This window comes from Cebus imitator, unplaced genomic scaffold (assembly GCF_001604975.1).
Source record: "Cebus imitator isolate Cc_AM_T3 unplaced genomic scaffold, Cebus_imitator-1.0 Scaffold231, whole genome shotgun sequence".
Lineage (NCBI taxonomy): Eukaryota > Metazoa > Chordata > Mammalia > Primates > Cebidae > Cebus > Cebus imitator.
Window position 1 is genome coordinate 3,968,129 of NW_016107546.1, and position 22,107 is coordinate 3,990,235.

Consider the following 22,107-nt stretch of genomic DNA (forward strand, 5'->3'; position numbering starts at 1 on the left):
AAAAAAAAAAAAAAAAGAAAATTACAGAATGGAAATTTACCGTGAGGAACACTGAGCCTTTTAGGGAAAGGTTCCACTTAACACCCAATATATCTTGAACCCCCATTTACCAAGTCCTGAAGAATAAAGTAAGATACACTAAAATACTTTGAGATCTTTGAATGGGGAGCTCATGAGAGAACTCATGCCAAGAGTGAAGAAGGGATAGCTGCATTGATATTGGCAAAATCCCTCAGCAAACAGTAACTGCTACACAAACTCTTTTGAAAGAGTATTCCCAGTATAGAGAATTTACAATTATTTTTAAATTTAAGCATGTATTTATAAAATGTTTTGTATTTAAAAATAACCTTCCAAAGGCAGAATACAATTAAATGACGTGAGATCTATTCTGGAGACAGACTGCCCAAAATGTCATGGCATCCTACATCGAAATAAACAATAGGAAGTAAATTATGTTATTATAATAAAACACTATTCAATAATAAGGGAAAACTGGTTCAAATAATGCACCGTAAAAATCATATTTCTAGTTAACAAGATCTAGAGATAAACACAGACTTAGAAAGCTTAGCTCCCCCAACTGAAGAGAAGAGCTTTAATCTTAATAGAAGAATACAGGAAGCTGTCTTCTTTCTTCTTCTGGGTGCCTAAACCCTGAAGCCTTCTACACACTGAATAACACTGGGATTTGGAGAATAATTAGATAGCTGGGTTTATAAGTGGAGGAGTGTAGTAAGTAAACACGTATCTGTTACTTCATGGCAGAACAAAAGAATATACATGGCTTGATTAAACGCTCCCTCTCTAAATTACAAACCAAACCCCACAAATCTCTTTCACCAAGGAAAAGGAACATTTCACAGTCAGGGTGATAACTGCTGTGCAGTGGTTTTCAACTAGGTACATGCATCAAGTTAGACACAAATATAGCCACATGCACCTTACCACAGACTGAGCTCAAATCTCCAGAGACAGATCCTGGGCAAGGTATGTTTCTAAAATGTATCCCAGGGAAGAGTGATGTGCAGATCTGGTTAAAAGGCTCTCCTGGGCTGGGCGCAGTGGCTCACACCTATAATCCCAACACTTTGGGAGGCTGAGGTGGGCAGATCATGAGGTCAAGAGATTGAGACCATCCTTGGCAACATGATGAAACCCCATCTCCACCAAAAATACAAAAATTAGCTGGGCGCGGTGGCAAGCGCCTTGTAGTCGCAGCTACGTGGGAGGCTGAGGCAGGAGAGCTGCTTCAATCTGGAAGGTTGGGAGTGCAGTGAGCTAAGATCATGCCATTGTACTCCAGCCTGGCAAGGGGAGACTCTGTCTCAAAAAAAAAAAAAAAAGGCTCTCCTGCTACTTTACAGGTGGAACTACTTTGTTCCTAATCCATTACAAATGGATACAGAGTTGCTCTTACACAAAGTGCCAAGAGAGAACAGTCACAATGGAAAAACTGAGCAGTGGGTCCCACCTCTCTAAACTTGGCGTCTCCACCTGAAGTCGCCTGAGTACATAGACATGTCTTAAACACTGGCTCCATCACACTGAAGCTGGTTGATCTTGGGCATGTTAGTTAACCTTTTTGTGCCTCAGTTTCTTCATCTAGTAAACAGGAGGTAATGAGACCTACTTTGCAGAGTTGTACTGAGGATTGAATAAGACATGTGGAATGCTTGGAGCAGTGCCTGCCGTGTCATGAGACTCAACAAATGCTGCTATCAGGATCAACAGTGAGGAGAATCACCCTTATCAGACTGCAACAGCATACTCTCCAGAACTGCACATATTCAAGGGAGAGTCCCAGATGCTGCTGGATCCCTAACACCAGAGTGAAAGCAAAGCAAAACAAAACTTACACTCTCCACAAAGAGAGAAGCTACATTTCAGATGATGGTATCTTTCTGTTTAATCCCACAGAGGCATATGTTTTTCCAAATTACATTATACTTGGTAGGGGTCTGTAGTGGGTTGAACAGTGACCCCAAAAGATGTAAGTCCTAATCCCTGGAACCTATGAATATGACTTTATTTGAAAATAAGGTCTTTGCAGATGTAACTAAGGGTCTCCAGATGAAATCATCCTGGATTTAGGGTGTACCTTAAATCCAATGGCAAATGTCCTTATAAAACACAGAAAAAGAGAAAACACAGGGACACAGAGAAGGTGGCCACCATGCGAAGATGGATGCAGACTTGAGTGACATGGCCACAGGCCAAGGAATGCCAGGAGCCATCAGATGCTGGAAGAGAACATGGCCCTACTGCTACTTGGATTCTGGTCTTCTGGCTTCTAGAACTGTGAGGATAAACTTCTGTGTTCTAAGCCATCCAGTTTGTGGTAATTGTTACAGCAGCCATAGGAAATGCATCCAAGGCCGATGAGACCTGTGGTTCTGGCTGCTGGTGCTTTTATGGCATTATTTTGGACGCTTATATTAAAACAGCTATGTTAATGTACTATATTGATGCATTTAAAAACAATTTTAAGTATTGAAATCTACCCTATACCAACAATTTATTCTGACCAGGACCTTGTATTCTGAAGTTCTACTACCTTTTTTTCTATCCAATGGCAGAAAAGATTATTTTAAACAAATATTAAAACTTTTATAAAAAGAAAAAAAAAGAGCATAGCCACCTTATTTGGGGGCCAGCCTGTCAGGGGCTCTCCTCTCCAGATGATTAAAGTCCCAAACCCAGTTACGCCACAGCACCTTACCCAGGGACAGACCCCACTTTCAGTCTTCCAGCCAACTCTTGGAACTCGGCCTAGTGAGGCAGAGGGCAGTTACAACTTCTCATTTCACTCTCTTGATCTCCAAAGACTTGTATACTCTATCTGGGTCACAAAGAATTGATTCTTTAGGAGTGTATTTGAATATGTATATAGTCTATGACCTAGGAATCCACACTCCTTCAAAGCAGCAAGTAGTGCAGGATGATGAAATACTAGTTTACTTTTTCATTTTTAGCAGCACAAACTCATTCATTGTGTATCACAAACCATGGACATTTTTTCCTGCCCTCCAAAATTAAAGTAGAGCAGATAGCATGCTTCACTGTTTATATCATGTGATCCAAATATTTTTAGAGAGCAAAATACCTGAACACTGCTTCTTAGCCATACAAACCAAAGTAACTATGGCACAATGAGCTTCCTATTTCACTCAGCAAATTCTGCTTATCCTTCAAAACAACTCTGCACCACTCATCTAGGAGGTGAATACTGTATTTCGCATATTCTGAATGCTTCTCTATACCCACCGCGCTTGGCATATAATCATGGCACTGGAAGCAGACCTGCTCCTCTAGCCTTCACCATACTGCATTCCCTTTAAAGGCACAGGAACAAGATTTTCAACCCTCAGTCAATGCCTAGCATATGCAAGACCTTCAATTTCGACTGAATAGTAACTATAGGAGAGACTTTTTTAAAAGAACTTATTTCGCTCTAAAGGGAGTATATCACTTACATGAGTATACTGCGTGAGAACTCACAATTCCTCAAGTGCAATCAAGAACAGCTAAGCGGCAGCTTGATTAGTTTCCAAATCCAGTGCCCTGCTCACCTCCTCTCACGTGCAGTTCAACAGCCTGGGGACTTCTCTGTAAAATGTTCTAGTTGCTATCTAGGGCACCAAAACACGACACAAGAATACAAATGCACACCAATAGCTTCCCGGAGAGAGAAAGTAAGTATTTGGGATTAAAAGTCTTTTCTTTCAACTAGATTAGTGTCACCAAATCTGATTTATATGCACAAGGATGTATATATAGCCGTCAACAGGGATTGGAAAGTAAAATTTTACCTAAAAACAACTAGAAGACATCACAATCCACTCTTAATTATCCATGACAACTGGGGTGGCAGGTACTTCTGTTTGGAAGTCACTTGTAATGTAAAAGTTCTTTCTGTGGTCTATGGTATCTCCTAACTTAACTTCTTGCTAGAATTGCTAACAAGTGGACCAATTAATGAATTTAAGCTAAATATTCTTTCATTTTACTCTGCTTGCTGCTGATGAAAAGGGAATAGTATTAAAGAAAAAGGCTCTTGATACCTGGGTAATTATCCCTTATGCTGGATAATACGAGAAAAAAAATTAAACTACTTTTCTCACATTGAAAGTTAGGATTTATTCATTTACAAACCATTCACCCAGCACATTATGCATGCCAGGCACTGTGCTGGGGATATGAACAAGGACAAGTTCCTGTCCTCCCAGTCTTCCCAGGAGAGGGGAACACAAGACAGCAAATACGTGAATGAAAGAAAGTCATACTTGGGATCAATTCTAAGCAAGTGGTAGTGGAAATAGTAAACCACTTATTGAGTATGGGAGGTTTTCTCTGAAAGGCAATTTTAGCAGATTAAGAATCTCTAGCTCATTTTTGTATCAGTTTCAATAACTGAGTCTTAATTCTTTCACTTGATCTTCTCAAACTTTAATGTGCCTACAAATCACCTGAGAATTTTTCATAATAAAACACAGCAATTCTTCTCACAAGGATGAGCTCCTTGGCTGCTGCCTTCCTCATTTCATTTAAATTCTGGCATGGCAGTGACTGGGAAGAAGCAGAAAATCTGGGGATATCTGAGTAACAATTATTATTGATTTCATGTCATCAATATTATTAATTTCATGTTCTATTTCATGAACTGATGACATGAAATCAATAATAATCACCCTAGACAAATACACATGCAAGATATTAAGTTGCAGATACCTTATGATAATTAGTACACAGGAAAAAGAACACATAAACGTGTTAGGATTTCCTTCCGTTTGCTTTCAACTTGTCTTTAACATGTGGTTACATGAGTCTGTAATGAGAATTCTGTTACAGGAAAGCTACACAGGTTGAGAATCTCACATCTGAAGTACCTGGGACCAGAAGGGGTCTGAATTTCATATTTTTTTTATTTTAGAGTATTTGCATTATATACTTACCAGATGAGCAACCCAAAATCCAGAAATCTGAAGTGCTCCAATAAGCATTTCCTTTGAGCATCATGAAGGTGCTCAAAAAGCTTTAGATTTTGGAGCATTTTGGGTTTTAGATTTGGGATACTGAACCTATACTAGATATCAGAAGCTGGCAGCCCCCTTAGGCCCTGACAAATACCCACCACACAAAGGGCTTCTGAGTATGAGTCCATGTGGCTGATACCAATAGGTTCTACACATCACTTGTGGTCGCAGTTCTAATGGCTATCCCCATCACAACGGTATTCCAAAACGAGGCCACTCTGACCTACCCAGTGGTCCACGGGCCAAATGTTTCAAGGCTTTCATTACACACGGCAGAATTCTTCCTCCATCTCAGACAGGAGCAAATGTGGCCAGACACATAGGGAGAGCTGTTGAAACCTAAACCTTGAGCCTAAAACTATGCCTTGTACTTTAATCCTCACAGAAAAGTGGCTCCAGAACTTGGCCTCAGGGCAGGCATGAGCAGCTGCAAAATCCACAGCAGGAGGAGGTGGGCAACAGCCTCTCATCAGACCAGATTATGTTCCATGGCAGTATTTCAGCCAACACATGGACAAATACCATCTGAAGAATATGTTTTAATATAAAAAAAAAGGAAAACCTCTGACCCAAGAAATCAAATTGATTATCTGTGATATATACTCGGTACATTAATGAGCCCATGTGGTACTCATGATGCAGAAACAGGTCACCAAAAGGATAGGGACAGCCTCTAATGTCCTTTCCAGTTGCCATTTCTTTACTTTCATGAAGTTGAGTTTCAAGTATGTAAAAAGGATTACATAATTTTAAGGTTATAAGTACTTCCACTGCAAGTACATTAATTTTTACTTGATATTTTTTAACAAAATGCTAAACTGCAGGTTAAAGAGAAATTGAAATGTGAGTACAATGTTCAAAAGAGTTGTAAGTCTAGGAAGTATCTATTTTTTTGTTCTATTCAGTTAGGGACAGAAAGCCTTTCAAATCATCAATGAGGGACATAAAGCCTTTCATATAATCACTAAGACTTCCCACAGAACCCTAAGCACAAAAGCAAACACCCGAGAACTGAAACAACAAAGCTAAATTAAAGCTTGAACAACTATAGAAACACACATTAGAGGCTAGAAAATTATAAAGTTTGCCAGGATACCTTTGTAGATAATCAAACACTTCCCTCTTATTTTCATTACTGGCAGATCAACATTTCTTCTCTGTCCCCACCCTCTCCTCACTGATGCCCAGCCCCTTCTGGCCCCCTGCCAGGAGACTCACTGGGAGGTGTATGCCCCCAGGACGCTGCACACTGTCAACTTACTCTGAGCTGCTGTTGCTGCTGTGGCTCAGAGGGTCAGTGGGACGGCTAGAGTCTAGGACGTGGATTCCCAGGGAGTTGATCGCTCGCATTAAAATAGTCACCATTGCTTCTACTGGAAGCTTCTCAAGAACAATCACTCGACAGCGGCTCAGAAGAGCAGCGTTGACCTGGAAGGAAGGGTTTTCAGTGGTTGCCCCAATCAGAGTGATCGTCCCACATTCCACGTGAGGAAGGAAAGTGTCCTAATCATGGGAGGAAAACAGAAAAAAGTGATTCCAGTCAACAGCCACCTGCAGAATCCTATGTAAGTTGGCTATCCATTCCTTCCTTTTCCTCATTTTTACCTTTAGAGTTCAGGAATAGCAGCAGCCTTATAGTCATTGAATATGGATGCAATATTGGGGGAGTACAACTCTTAGATCTAAAACACATCTTCTGGAATGACTGTCTAAGCCTGATCTCTTGCTGGTACTAATAGCTTTAAGTAGAATTCTAACTTAGTTTCAACCAAAATGATTTCTTTACTCAGAAAAACATCTACCCAAGGCTGAACTGGCACAGAGCTTATATGTAACAGCTATTTATAAAAGAGAAAGAATACAAAAACATTAATTAACACTTCCAAAATCTTCTTCCACTGCAAGTACTCAATCATATTATTATTCCTAACAAAGTTGGTGACTATGCTGTTTTATAAGGAAAAAATACTAACATGAGTCAATGGTCCAATATGAAACCTAAAATGCTAACATCCCGTCAGAACTTTAAAAAGGTCTGTTTATTCCAAAAGTTACAAAAAAGGCTTAGTAGAATTTTGTGAAATATTCTGTGTATGATCAAAAAGTTGCAACAAAATACATTAAAAAGTATGCCTAAAAATTTATTTTAATTTTTAAAATTTAGAGTATAGCTCTCAGATGTTAACCTGATAAAATTTTTATGTTTATTTTTTAAAATCCCAAAGTGGCTTTGTTTATAAAAATAATCGTGTCCTTTTATCCAGAAAGCCATTTAAATAAACAGTAACCATTAGCTCTTGCAACATTCACCTTGAAGGGAGCCTGGAGTTACAAAACATACAGATTATTTAATTTTTGAAAATAAAAATACCATTAAAGAAATTTAAAAACACATTAAAATAATGATCTTAAAATCATTATTTTACTGTTCACAATGACTCCTAGTATTTAGATTAAAAATTTTTTAAACTTGAAAATTTGATTCAAAGCTGCTTTTCTGATACGTACAGCTCAGGGATATACCAACCACTTCATTTATCAGATAGAGAAAACATTTTCTTGTTCCCAAAAAACACTAATAGGCTTGAAGGAGATGGGTTGACAAGCCTGTGCTTGTTTGTAAACAAAGCATGTAATAACAAGTCTCTAGCACTTGTATAGTGCATTGTACTTTTCAGGGTGAGATCACATACTTCATGTTGTTTGATGTTCACAATGACCAAAAGGTAGAAGGAAGTTAATATACCTGCTGAGATTTATTGAACCGATGAATCTCATCAATAAAAAGGATGGTTTTCCTTTTGAAAAAGCTCTTTTCATTTTGGGCTTGTTTTATGACATCTCGCACATCATTTGTCTTGGCATTTGTTGCAGATAATGTCACAAACCTTATGCTATGTTTCTTGCTGTTGTTGGCTATGATGTGAGCCAGAGTGGTCTAGAAAAGATAACACACATACAGTTTGAAAAGCTGATAAGGCACAGAGACCAGTACCCATGGGAACTACTACAAGCGGCATCACCATTTCCCAAGCAACTTGAACTCTGAAGAATGCTTAGCAGCACAGATGCAATCTAAAATACCACAGTACATTTCTAAACAAAAAAAACAAAAAACGAACATTATAAATAAAACAGAAAAGCAGCTAAACCTTAGGCTAATCCTGACCTTTTCTCCTCTGTCCCTAATCATCTTTGATTCCTTTTTGGGGGACTCTTTAAGATCTTTAGAATCCCAGTAAAGAGCGGCTGTCTTGATTTAGCAGAGTGACAGCTGTGACCTCTCACCAAAGAGAAAATTCTCCCGCCTCCAGCCGAGACAGCACTGCTGCTGAAGAATCTAGGTGCAGAACTCATCACAGAATCACAGCTCCAACTGGAAGCTCAGCACAGCTGAGGAAAGGAAAGGGAAGGAGACTTCGCCTTGAGACCAATGACAATGACCTAGCATTTGAGATGACGGCAGGCCACTTCTGTGTGTTCACTCCGGTAGGAGATGAACAACAGCACTGTGGTCACATTAGCAATTACTAGAAAACCAAGGAGACCCAAGTAAGGCACTGGCTCAGTACCTAGCACTTCATGGGTGCTCCACAAATATGCATATGCTGTCATGAATATGAATGTTGTTATTGTTAGTAAGAAAGAATGAGAATAAAGAAAAAGTGAAGACTGTTTAATGAGTGGAATGGAAAGGTGGCACTTTGTTTTCTCAAAGTTGTAGAGCACCATTCTGTGGCTGCTTCTTTCCCAAATCCCGGCCTGCCTGTCTGCCTTTTGGAATCAGGCTCCCATGTCACAGATGCCTAGGTCTGCAACTGACCAACGCCCATCTCACCAAGCAGCCTGGACCACTCAAATCTCTTGCCTGGCATCTGGTAGGTGGGATGAGCTCACCCACTCACTTCCCTAAGGACCTTGCTGACTGGGGCTACCAACGACTGATTATCCATTCTCACAATCTTATGTAAAGACTTCACAATTACTAAGAATGATATCGCTCAATCCCCTAAATGGGGTAACACCTAAATCCATGGGGACAGATGTCAATAATTTGACCACCATCATCATAAAATGTTATTTGGGATAGCTCCGGTTTATTCCTGGCCAAAGGGAAGGCATGAGGGCAAACAAGGCGGCACAAAAAGGGCAAGATGCATTCCAGGAACTGGAGTTAAAGGAGGTGTGGTTAAGTGTGGGAGATGAAGCTGGAAAGGAAAATAGGAGAAAAATCATAAAAGCTTTGTGTGCAAAAGAGACTGAATCTCAGAGCTACAAGAATTCTTTACATTTTGATCCTGAATTCTCCCTTTCACTCTCTGATGCTGGTTCTTCTCCCTTATTATGGATACAAAAGCATCCTGCATCTAAGCACTTCTTGGCTTTCTCTGTTTTCTGGCTCACCGCCTCCATTTTTTCTCAAGTGTTCTTCCACTGACATGCTTTCTAGACCCACAGTATCCTAACCGCCTTCGTCTGGACTTGTGCTAACGCCTCACAAAGGGACATAGAAATGGACACCAAAATGCACAGATGTTTCTTCTCTAGAGTACAAGACATCATAAGAAAAGTTATGAAAATACTGGACGAAAATAACTTGCATATGAAAAAGTTTTTATGTTAGTTTTGTAAATGTATGAGTATATTTAGTAAAATAAATATATTCTCAAGAATATAAGAACGTTAAATAAACATATTCTCAAGAATAAATACCAGTCTGTGAAACCAACAACTAGTGGAAAGGGAAGGAAGCACAACAGAATTTGATTTTTTTTTTCAAAGCTGAAACACTATTACGTACAAACGGAATACACAAATGTTTCTTTACAATGTAAACTTGCTGATTCCTGGTGAATTCAGTTACTAAATCAAAGTCTAGGGAGGGGCAGGAAGGTTGAATGGAAGATAAAGACACATCAAATCTAAGAGTCCACATCTTGTAAAACTATGCGTTCACAGACAACGTCCTTTTTACAACTCGGCAGGCCTGCCTTACGAATGAGGGGAGGCGGGTGTGTGCCGTTCTCACACCCATCACAGACTCCACCTGTGGACCAGGCACTGTCCCAGCTACGTAGGCTGCGTCTGCACTTCTGGGCCCGCCTATCCAGGCGAGCCAGGCGGCTTCTTTGGGGGCAGCATACCCGGCTACGGGACGGCCAGCGGCATTCACAGCCAAGATAACTACGGAAGCCCTGCGGCCATGGGGGCACTCACCTTGCCGCAGCCCGGCGGCCCCCACAAGATGAGCGAGGGGATTTCGTTGGTCTCCAAGAGAGAGCGCAGCAGGGTCTCCTGGCCCACGGCCCTGCTCTGCCCGAAGTAGTCCTGCAGCGTGTCAGGACGCATCTTGTCGGCCAGCGGCTTGCCCTCTAGCATCTGTCGGATCTCCTCGGCCGCCAGCACCCGGGGGTGCGGGCGGCCCCCGCCGGTGGCCCCGAAGGCGGCGGCGGCGGCGTCGACGGCGTCCGCGTCCCAGTGCCCCGGGTCGTCCTCGCCGTCCGCGTCCGCGTCCCCATCGCCATCGCCGTCGCCCACCGCCTCCTCCTCCTCCTGCGCCTCCGCCTCGTCCCAGCTGTGCGGAGACGCGCTCCCTGCCGCAGCCGCGGCCGCCGGCCTCTTCCCAGACCCCTTCCTCCCGGGGCTGCTGGAGCGGGGCACCGGGAAGTCGGGAATGAGGCGGGCGCCGCTGGGCGTGGGCGGCGCGTCGTAGCTCTCACGGCTCTCGGTCTCGCCGCCGTCGTCGCCCTCCTCGCCCTCGCCCTCGCTGCTCTCGGCTGCCGTCGGGGTGGCCGGCTGCTTCAGCGCCGAGCTCTCCGACAGCCGCCGCCTCTTGGCGCCGGGTGGCGAGGACCCCTTGGCCCTCTCGCCGGCGCGGTGCGACCCGGCCGCGGGCTCCGCGTGTCCCGCGGGGTGGAGCAGCAGACAGCGGTCTAGGTGCGAGTTGATGTGCGCGGCGGGCATCATCTGCTGGCACACGGGGCACTGCACCTGGTGCAGCTGCGAGAGGAAGGGGTCGTCTTCCGGCCCGCTCACCTCCATGGCGGTCGCCGCTCTCCCCGGCGCGCAGCGCGGCCGCAGCAGCCCGTGCGCACGCTGAGGCCTCTGATGCCCTCCACTAGGCCCCGCGCCGCGCGACCCTTGCTCGGGGAGCGGGCAGGACGCGCGCGGGCCGGGGGAGGGCGCAGCTCATGCCTCACATCCGCAGCTCCCGCGTCTGCCCGCCCTCGGCCGGCCGCTGGTAGCGTCTCACGCGGCGTGTCGGGAAGTGTAGTCCGAGGCTGTTTGCCCCAGCGGCCGCACCTCCCCGCGCGGCGTGTCGGGAAGTGTAGTCTGTGGCCGTTTGTCCCAATCTCCGCCGACAATACCTCGCACAGCACTTCGGGAAGCGTAGTCCGCAGCCGTTCGCCCCAGCCGCCGTGCGTCCATTTCCGGCTATGAGCACTGCATTTGTGAGGGGTAGTGGGGCGAGCGTGATGCGTGTGCGCGACGTTGCGCGGTGGAGGAGGCAGCGCCCCACCCGAGCCTGCGAGGCGCGCGACGGCGGGGCGGAGCGGTGAACTGCCTGCTGTGCTTGGAGCGGCGAGTGTCGCTCTCCGGGTCTTCCGCGCCCGGCTGATGAATGGGAGGAGCAGGAGGAGACAGCGGGTCGTTTATAACTAAAGGAAAATGGAGACCACCCCCAAAAGACTCCAGTAGAAAACTGGACAACGGACCTGAACAGCAGAAAAATACAAACAAGTACGCAGGTGAAAGAAATGCTCACCTCAGTGACGGTCAGAGAAATGCAAATAAAAGTCCCTCGCCCCCTTTTAGAATTGTTGACCTTTTTAGTCTAGGGCGGTTCACCTACAGCGCGCCTCGAGCCTAGAGATGCTTCTCGCGGGTCGCTGTGTGATAGTGGCAAATCGGAAACACGAGCCTTCTGTTTCCTTAGCAACCAAATGATGGGAGGTGCCCGTGTGCAGTTACGTCGTAGACAGGGATAGAAATAGAATATCAGATTAAAACAAGTGTGGCATTCTGCATCTTTGAATGAATTAGCATGTTCTGTGATTTTATTTTCTGGTTTTCTGTATTTCGTTGTAAAACATGTATCTTAAACATGCATTTTTGGTAACCAGAGGAGGTAAGTGAATTGAGGGAGAATGAAGACTTTTCTGAAATTTGGCAGAAGTGGAATTTTTATTTAATCTGCACAAGAGCAGCTTGAGGATCTCACTCGTTCTGTCGCCCAGGCTGGAATGCCGAAGCCTCGAACTCTTGGGCGCCAGGGACCCTCCCATCTCAGCCTTTGTAGTCATCGGGATTACAGGCTGAGCCAGGACACCTGGCTTGATGGTTAAGAGTTTTTCTAACTAAAAATGTTAGGCTCAAAAATAAGATTAATAGAAAAGCTAGAGAAACATGAGTTAAGAAATATTATTTCGTTAATCATTGTATAATTTGAAATCGGGCAAAAGATAGAGGGTCGTAAGCTTCATTGATTGACTGATTGATTCGGAGTTTCATTCTTGTTGCCCAGGCTGGAGAGCAACAATGTGATCTCAGCTCACTGCAGCCTCTGCCTCCTAGGTTCAAGTGATTCTCCTGCCTCAGCCTCCGAGTAGCTGAGATTACAGGCATGCGCGACCAGCCCAGCTAATTTTGTATTTTTTTTTTTTTTTTTTTAGTAGAGACGGTTTCTCCAGGTTTGTCAGGCTGGTCTTGAACTCCTGACCTTAGGTGATCCACCTGCCTCAGCCTCCTAAAGTGCTGGGATTACAGGCGTGAGCCACCACGCCCACCTGAGCTTTTATTTTTATTTGTACCTCAGAAGGACAATCACAGGAACATCACAGAAGCAAGTAATTCTTGGAAAAACAGGTTCTAGGGCCAACCTCAAAACAGGTTTTCAAACGTGTTACTAAATTTGGAAATATACTACACTGATTTTAAACATTTATAGAAATATATGGACACATGATCACTCTTAACCCATCCCCAAAAAATTTAAAATAATGACAACAAACTAGACAACTGTGAAGTTTCAGTTTCTTGAATCTCTTCTTTTATTTTTTATTTTTTTTTGAGACGGAGTTTCGCTCTTGTTACCCAGGCTGGAGTGCAATGGCGCGATCTTGGCTCACTGCAACCTCCGCCTCGCGGGTTCAAGCAATTCTGCCTTAGCCTCCCAAGTAGCTGGAACTACAGGCGCACGCCACCACATCCAGTACTTTTTTGTATTTTTTTTTTTTTTTTTTTTTTGGTAAGAGGGGGTTTTTTTTTTTTTTTTTTTTTTTTTTTTTTTTTTTTTTTTTTTTTTTTAGTAGAGACGGGGTTTCACCATGTTGGTCTGGATGGTCTCGATCTTTTGATCTCGTGATCCGCCCGCCTCGGCTTCCCAAAGTGCTGGGATTACAGGCGTGAGCCACCGTGTATGGCCGAATCTTTTCTTTTAATAAACCTAAGGCCTAAAATTTCTTTTTTTAAAAAAAAATACATGCTATAGAAAATTTACTTATAATCATTGTTAGTATTTTAGCACATTTTCCTAGTCTTTTAAGGTGTATTTCAAGATTAAACAGTATGCTTACATACAGATGTAATTCTATGTCCAACTTTATTGTTACCTAATACGTGTTTTCAAAAGTATTGTTATGGGAAACTATTATGTACTATGGGAGTAAAAATTAAGAGATATAAAACATATATATAGTATAATCCCATTTCCTTTTTATATTTGTGCTTTACTAATCTATATTATATATATAAGAAATACAAAGCAAAGATTCTGTGTGTATGTACATATATGTGTGTATATATATGTATGTATTTTACTCCCATGGCCACACGTGTGGATGAAGTTGAGCTATTTGGATGAACTATAAGGTGAAAATGGCACTAGATCTTCACTTCAAGAAACCGGGTTTTGAGTTGTCCATAGTGTGACCTTGAGAAAAACTACATAACTTCTCAGACTCAGTTTCCAAATCTAAAGGAGGAATAAGAATGTCTACCCCACAGTCTGTTGTGAGAATTAAATGAACTTGTCAGTGTGAAAGTAGTATAGTGCCTGGCACCCAGTAGGTCCTATATTCTTTTTTCCCTGAACCTTAGCCCCCTCTGTCTGAAGTTCAGGGTTTTCTCCACTAGGTGGCGATGATAGAAAAATAAAGGAAAAAACATACTTTCAAAAATCACCCCTCCTCTTCTATTGCTTTGCCAACCATGTTTAAACTTTCTTTTCAGATCACCATAAATACAAATAAATTTAAACTCATATATTATAAGGTCCCTGGAGATGACATCAATGTAAAGCAGAAACCTAGGCTTCCATTTTCTCCTTTAATACCTCACTGTTGAATTGTCTGCAGGTGGCCTCAGTGGTTTACTTTTAAGTGTGTAACCATCTTCTCTGTCTTCCTTCCCCAGAGTCAGAATGGGGGGGATAGATTCAGTGGTGACTCAAATAGACCTTCTGTCAGTAATCACAAGTAGAGTCAGCTTGGCTGCAGTGCCTATGAGCAGGTATTTTATAAGCGTCCTAGTATTAGCGAACATTTAGGTATCGTCTTGCACCCTCATTTTCATACATAAGGTACGCTGGACAGTTGAGTCCAGTTAATCCCACATGACTCACATCCCTGCCATCTTTAGTCAGCATCCTCAAAGCTAGTCCTATGGTCATCTATTCTTCCTACTGTGATTACTCTCCCCTAACCCAACCTCATGTTCCTTCCTCTTCTTGTCTTTCCACTACATCTTCTGGAACCTGTGCCACATATCTTATTGTTTATTCTAACACATTTTATATATTTTCTTGCTATTCTAAGTAGAACCTTTTATTTACTCTCTTACTGCCCTTTATTTATATAAAAGAAATGCCTTGACACTTTGTTAATTTCTTTCATACTTGGCTTTTTTGTGAACTCTTACTAGTTTTAAGTGACTTTCCATTGATACTCGTAGTATAAAAAGGAGTATATTTAGCCTTTCTCCCCGGCTCCTGGCACAGATCTTCAAATCCTGTGGGATTTCCTGCGTGCTAGGAGTGCCTTTGTAATGCTAATGAAGCAACTCCTAGTGGCTCCCTAAGGTTGGAACTTGGGACCAGACCACTCTCTGGGGCTTGAAATGGAATTTGATTGCTTGGTCAATGATTTAATCAGTCAGGCCTACATAATGAAACCTCAGTAAAAACTCTGGACACAGAAGCTCTGTGGAGCTTCCTGGTTGTGAACATGCTGATGTGCTGGGAGGGTGGTACGCCTGGACTCTGCAAGGAGAGGGGATGGAAACTCTATGTCTGGGACCCGCCTGCCCCTCACCCTGTGTGTCTCCTTCATAAGAAAACTTTTAATAAAACTTTATAATAAGACTTTGCACATAGTCCCATCTAGTTTAAATCATCTCTAGATTACTTATGATACCTAATACAATGTAAATGCTATAAAAGTAGTTATACTGTATTGCTTTTTTACTTGTATTGCTTTTTATAACCTATGCATATACTCTCATATTTTAAATCATCCCTAGATGACTTGTGATACTTAATACAATGTAAATGCTTACTGTGTTCCTTTTTTATTTGTATTATTTTTTGTTACTCTACTGCTGTTTCTTATTTTTTCCCAAATTTTTGATGCACAGTTGGTTGAACGAGTGGGTGCAGAACATGTGGAAATGAAGGGCCAACTGTATTGTCAAATTATTGGAAAGATCAGTTCTCTATATCTTATAAAGTGGAATGTGAAGTGACTTTTGGTAGAAGTCTACTTTAATCCCTGATTAAAAAAAAATCTAGTAAAATAGAGAAAGTTATCTTTTTAACATGATGATTTTTTTTTTTTTTGCCTCAAACCAGCACCACTGTCATGTTAAATGGTAAAAATATCATTGATGAGGGAAAGGTTTCTTTTTAAAAAATAATGCACTAACCATAAAAGGAAAAATTGAATACATCTTACTATATGAAAATGAAAATCTGTTTATCAGAAGATACTGCAAGAAAGAGTGAAAATACATCGCACAGAGAGGGAGAAGGCATCCGAAACACACATTACTGTCAAGCACAGTGTGTAGGTTGTAGAGTAAGCCCTACGTAATGATAAGAAAATAGTAGAAAATTGCCGGGCCCTGTGGCTCACACCTGTAATCCCAGCTCTTAGGGAGGCAGAGGCAGGAGGATGGCTTGAGCCCAGGAGTTCAAGACCTGCTTGGGCAATATATCGAGACCCTGTTCTCCACAAAAAGAAAACAAAAAGACACACACACAAAAACGTAGAAAATTTAATTAAAAGTGAGTAAAGAACATAAATATGTACTTCATAAAAAGCAGAGACCAAGTGACCAAATAATGCATTTGAGAAAATCTTGGCTGGTCCTGTGGTTTATGCCTGTGATCTCAGCAGTTTGGGAGGTCAAGGCAGGAGGGTCACTTGAACTCAGAAGTTGAAGACAAACCTAGGCAAGAAAGCAAGACCCCCATCTCTACAAAAAATTTTTTAAAAATTAGCTTAGTGTGGTGGTGTGCACCTGTGGTCCTAGCTACTTGGAAGGCTGAAGTGGGAGGATCACTTGAGCCCAGGAATTCAAGGCTACGGTGAGCTATGTGCCATGGCACTCCAGCCTGGGTGACAGAGTGAGACTCCATCTCTAAAAATGGCAACAAAAAAGAAACTCTTCAACTCTAGTAATCAGAGAAATGCAATTTAAATTTAAAAATGATATATTATTGCACCCACTAGATTAGCAAAAACTAAATCTTCAAGCTCTAGAGCAACAGGAGAATTATTAGAGGTGGGAGTGTAAATTGGTATGTACGTTTAAGTGCATGTACTTCATGCCTGCACGTTGGTCTTCATAGCAGCCCCAAATGGAACACAGCCGAATGTCCGTCAGTGACTAGACATATATTTTATAATATTCATACAACAAAATATGACATAGTAATGAAAACTACAGAGACATCTATACACACTATATACAACAATATGATGGATCAAAGACAGTTTTGATTGGAGGAAAAACTAAGAAAATAATACAGTATGAATACATTCAAGCAAATGAAAACTGCCAAAACAAAGCTATACGTTTAGAGTGCACATGTAAATGGTACAACTGCAAGGAAAATCAAGGAAATTATTGAAAAGTTTCAGATTAGTGGTTAGCTTCGGAAGGGCAAAAGGATGAGATTTTGGAATTTGGGGATTCTTAACCTGGTGGTGGCTTTATGAGTATTGCTTTTATAACTATTTATTAAATCGTATTTATGGTTTTATATACTTTCCATATATATATCTTCCAATAAAAGATATATATATATCTTTTATTGTCATATATCTTACATATCATATATCATGTATACTTAGGTAACATTTGTATATTATTAAAAATATGTATTTTCATATATACATATGTAATATATATTTAATATATATGTCCTGATAAAAGAAAATATTTTAAGTTACTGTGACTTCATTTTGCAACTGCTGAGGCCCTGGTGTACAATAACAGTAAGTGATGTTACACTGTTGATGAAGAAAACTGAGCTACTCCGGAATGTTTTTCCTCCTTAGAATCATGGCTCTAAATTTTTCAGCCAATAATCTTTCATTTCTTATGACATTTGGTAACATCAATAGCAATAATATTACCAATGATAACCATAAAGGCTGTCATTTATTAAGTCTCTCTGATGCATGAAGCATTTTTATCTTATGTTTTACCCCTCAACAACCCCACAGGTAAATGTTGTTATCCTCACTTAACAAATAGGAAACACTGAGGCTCAGGAAGACGCAGCTAGTAGAGCTTGAACCGAAGCCTAGGCTGTCTCCAAGGCCCGGGACTTTCCCACTAGGCTGGGAAATTTATTTTGACAATTTTTTTTAAAATTAAGAAGGAGGTATATGATTAGGAAAGCACAAACCCATATTTGGTGCAGCAATCTTATCTATTTAGCTATGGATCTCTGTATTATCATTCATCTGCTATGTATTGACACTGCATCTTTTTTCAGTTAAAATTCGGATCCTATTGCATCTACCGTGCCCTGATCTGCCCTTTTTCCCCTAACGATAACATTGACACATGACTAATAGAAGCCTAGTATTTTTTTAATGGTAGTACCCTATCTATTTTACCAACTTTTGTATTTAGGTTCTTTTTCAGTGTTCTGTATATGACAAATGTTATGATGATATCTTCAGAGATAATATTTTGTGTACAACTGTATTTCCTTGAGGTAAAATGCTTAGAAATGCAATTGCAGGGTCAAAGGGCATGGTCAAGTTCCCTTCCATAAAAATTAGAGCAATATGCATTTTAACCAGAAGTGTACAAGGCTGCCAATCTGCCTTCTCCCTCCCAGGCTTCATTCACCCTGAAGATGTTTTCCATATACTAACTGGGGCTTATAATGCCTTTTACCATTTTACAAGCTGCCGTGGTCCTTTTGCACCCCAGAATCTTCACTATTTTCGGACATAGAAAATAAAAGCTAGCAACCTATTATGAGCCATTACATAATAGCTCAATTTATTTTCTACCTAAAAATTCAATTTTTAAATAAAAAAAATTACCTCTGAGAGTGTGTGTTTTCACCAAACTGCCCATCAGCCATTAATGCACGCCGTATGGCAGTGTTTTTCCGTGTGGAAAATTTCTCCCCTCAACCTTACCCTCTTCGGACAAGCAGGCCAACATTTGTTCAGAAGAGCATGACTTGGACTTTGCACTTCTGTAATTTCATGCCTTGTTACTATCATAAGCTTATTCTAGCTCTGAAATCCACTTCCAATTTAGAAGGTAGGAAAGCATTCCCAAGAATGTAAATATAAACATATTCTTCCTTCAGTTCCTAAAACTAGAAAATGATGACTCACGCTGTAGCGTGGGATTTTTAAATATTGGAAAGGAACATCCTTAGACTTTCCTCAATTGTTTAGGATGGATAGTCACAACAGAAGCAGGAATTTTACCTTGTAGCCAGCATTTTATTTTGTGTTTTCTCATGTTTAAAATTTTTAGGCTTAAAGAATCAGCAGGAAGGGATTACATATGTGGTATGGGGAAAGGGTGGAAAGAATCCTGTGATGTTGGGTTGGAATTAGAAAAATATTAATATGAGTGTGAACTCATAATGTTTTTAAACAATTATATTTTCTTGCTCTATCCTCTGAAGTGTCTAGGAGCAGTGACACTCCAGTAGAAAAAGCACTGCTGGTGCCCAGGGCTTGATTTCTAAATACCATTCTACTTAAGAGGAAGGAGGGCTCCTTGAAGAAATGGCAGAATTCAGAAATAGGATGAAAACAGTATAGAAAGTAATGAAGAAGTCAAAAAATAATAATGACGTCAAAAGTACATAGGAGCTAGCTCAAAGTTACTTCCACTGGCCATTCTTAGACAATTAGAGCATCAAAATAAAGAATGTAGGGCATGTATATCCATTTTTAAAAGGCCATGAGGCTAGGCACGGTGGCTCACACCTATAATCCCAGCACTTCGGGAGGCCGAGGTGAGTGGATCACCTGAGGTCAGGAATTCAAGACCAGCCTGGCCAACATGGTGAAAACCCATCTCTACTGATTTTTAAAAATAAATGGCAAAGATATAAATCTGAAAGGCCATGAGCTCAACCTGATACTAAAAAGAGCAAGGTTCAGGATGGGGACGGAAAGCTCTTCTTTATAAAAGAATACCAATTAATAAGTATAGAAGAAATGGTAGAATTAGAAAATCATTTCACAGTCACCGTGGTGATCACTGATTCTCAAGAATAGATACTAAGAAACATTGGGTGATGCGGTGTTGGGGAACATGATACCTACAAATTCCCACAAGTTACTTATCAATCACAAAAATAAAAGGGTTAATTTTACATTTGAGAAGTCTGGCGGGCACAACCTTAATCAGATCACCAAATTTGACATCACAAATAATAGCACAAACTGACATCATATTGCCACCTTTTGTGATATTCTGAGGAAGATACAGTGTCACTTCTGTAGTTTTCATACTCAGGCATAACCTGGCTCCAAGAACAAAGACACAATAGAAGTATATTAATGTGAGTGTGATCTCATAATTTTTTTAAACAAATTAGAATTGAGAGATGTTTTATGAATCAATTTGTCTGAAGACTCCAAAAATATCAATGTCATGAAGGATTAAGAAAAAGAGAGGCTAGGAAGGCTTATCTTCACAAAAAATACAAAACTTAGCCCAGCGTGGTGGTGCCTGCCTATAGTCCCAGTTACTTGGGGGGCTGAGGCAGGAGGATCCCTTGAGCCAAGGTCAAGGCTGCAGTGAGCTGTGTTCATGCCACTGCACTCCAGCACAGGTGACAGAATGAGACCCTATTTCAAATAAAATTAAATTAAAAAGACGGAATGACTATTTCCTAAATAGATAAAAGACTAAAAAGACATGGTGATTAAATGCACTATATGATTTTTGAGTAGATTCTGTTATGTGAGAAAGTGTCTTTTTTCTCAAGAAACATATACCAATTCATATAGGGGTAAAGTTTCATGAGATATACAACTTACCTGCAAAAGAGAGAGAGAACAAACAGGGAAAACACATTTGGTGAATGTGGGTGAAGGATGTATAGGTATTCATTGTACTATGCTTGCAAATTCTATGTAGGTTTGAAATTTTAAAAAATGTGTGAGGAAGGAAAAGTATTTAATAAAAACAATATTAAAGTTATCTATGAATTTATGAGTAGTTTTGCATAATGTACTTTGTTCCCATTGAAATATTACACATGTTGTTTTCTAAACAATACCTCAACTTAATGATATTTATAAGAAAGTTTAAGGGATATAATTAAAGGAAAAATTTGTATAGCCACTATAGAGGTAATAAATGAAACAGTATTGAATATTTCTGAAAAATATTAATTTTTAAATGATACAATACATATTTTATCTAATTTTTAAAGCCTATTTTATTTTCATTTTTAAATTTCAAAATACTTAGCTAATTGCTGTCATTTAGACATTTTAATGGTCTAATATCAAACTTTCCTGTAAATAAAACTGAATATTCTATAACATTATCTTTCTTGCTCAAAATATCCTATCTCCAAGCAGAAAATAAGAGAGAAATTTTAAAATTACGATTAATTTTTCTATTAATTACAAAATCTTACATTATGTGATATTTATGCCAGGAGAAGAAAAGTATGAGTCCTGTCTCCTGCTCACCATTTCTGTTTCTTTGGCCCTAGGTGACCTGGCAAATGTGGAATATAATTTATGTTTCCCTGGAATCCAGCCGTGGTCACTGGGGACAGATGGCCACAAAGTGTTCAGTTTTTTTTCTCTCCTTTTAACACCCTTACTTTTTATTAATTGTATTATTGGGTTTTCTTTTTTCTTAATGACTCTATTGAAGTATAATTTACATATTATAAAATTCACCCATCAGAAATGCACAATTCTACGCTGTTTTAAGAAACTTAATGAGTTGTACAGTCATCACTACGACACGTCATCTGGTAAGATTCTGTTTACAGTTTATCCCCATTCCTGCACCCAGCCCCAGGCAACCACCAGTCTGCTTTCTGTGTCTATAGATTTGCCTTTTCTGGGCACTTTATACAAATGGAATCATACAGTCTGTGGTCTATGTTTCCGGATTTTTTTTTTTTCGATTAGCACAATGTTTTTGCTCATTCATGTTGTAGTAGATACCAGTATTTCATTGCTATTAATTACTGAGTAGTATTCCATTTGTATGGGTATACTACATTATCTTTTCCGAGTCCCCAAACCATCTGATGGACGTTTTGGTTGTTTTCAGTTTTCAGCTGTTGTGAATAATGCTGCTGTGAACATTCATGTTCCATGTTTTCTGTGTTCATATGTTTTCATTTCTCTTGGGTAGATACCTAGGAGAAGAATTTCTAGGTCATATGGGAAATAACTTTTTAAGAAACTGTCAACCTCTTTTATAAAACATCTGTACCATTTTACATTCCCTTCAACGTATTTGGTGAGAGTTGCAGTTTTTCCACATCCTTGTCAACACTTGCTTTTCTCTGTCTTTTTTTTTTTTTTTTTTTTTTTTTTTTTTT

At 40.5% G+C, this 22,107-nt stretch overlaps 2 protein-coding genes across 4 annotated transcripts in view; one reads left to right on the forward strand and one right to left on the reverse strand.

Moving 5' to 3' along the window:
- WRNIP1 (WRN helicase interacting protein 1) overlaps window positions 1–11,357 on the reverse strand; it is a 21,056-nt gene extending 9,699 nt beyond the window's left edge. For 2 of the 3 annotated variants that reach the window (XM_017497500.1, XM_017497497.1), the window contains exons 1-3: window positions 10,254–11,357; window positions 7,783–7,974; window positions 6,298–6,539 (exon numbers count right to left, since the gene is read on the reverse strand). In XM_017497500.1, the coding sequence (XP_017352989.1) occupies window positions 6,298–6,539; window positions 7,783–7,974; window positions 10,254–11,078 (1,259 nt within the window). In that variant the 5' untranslated portion in view covers window positions 11,079–11,357. The remainder of the gene's footprint in view (window positions 1–6,297; window positions 6,540–7,782; window positions 7,975–10,253) is intronic. The other variant, XM_017497498.1, reaches the window with a different exon arrangement.
- MYLK4 (myosin light chain kinase family member 4) overlaps window positions 6,546–22,107 on the forward strand; it is a 110,450-nt gene continuing 94,888 nt past the window's right edge. Inside the window, exon 1 of the mRNA XM_037727472.1 lies at window positions 6,546–6,601. Within this exon, the coding sequence (XP_037583400.1) occupies window positions 6,546–6,601 (56 nt within the window). The remainder of the gene's footprint in view (window positions 6,602–22,107) is intronic.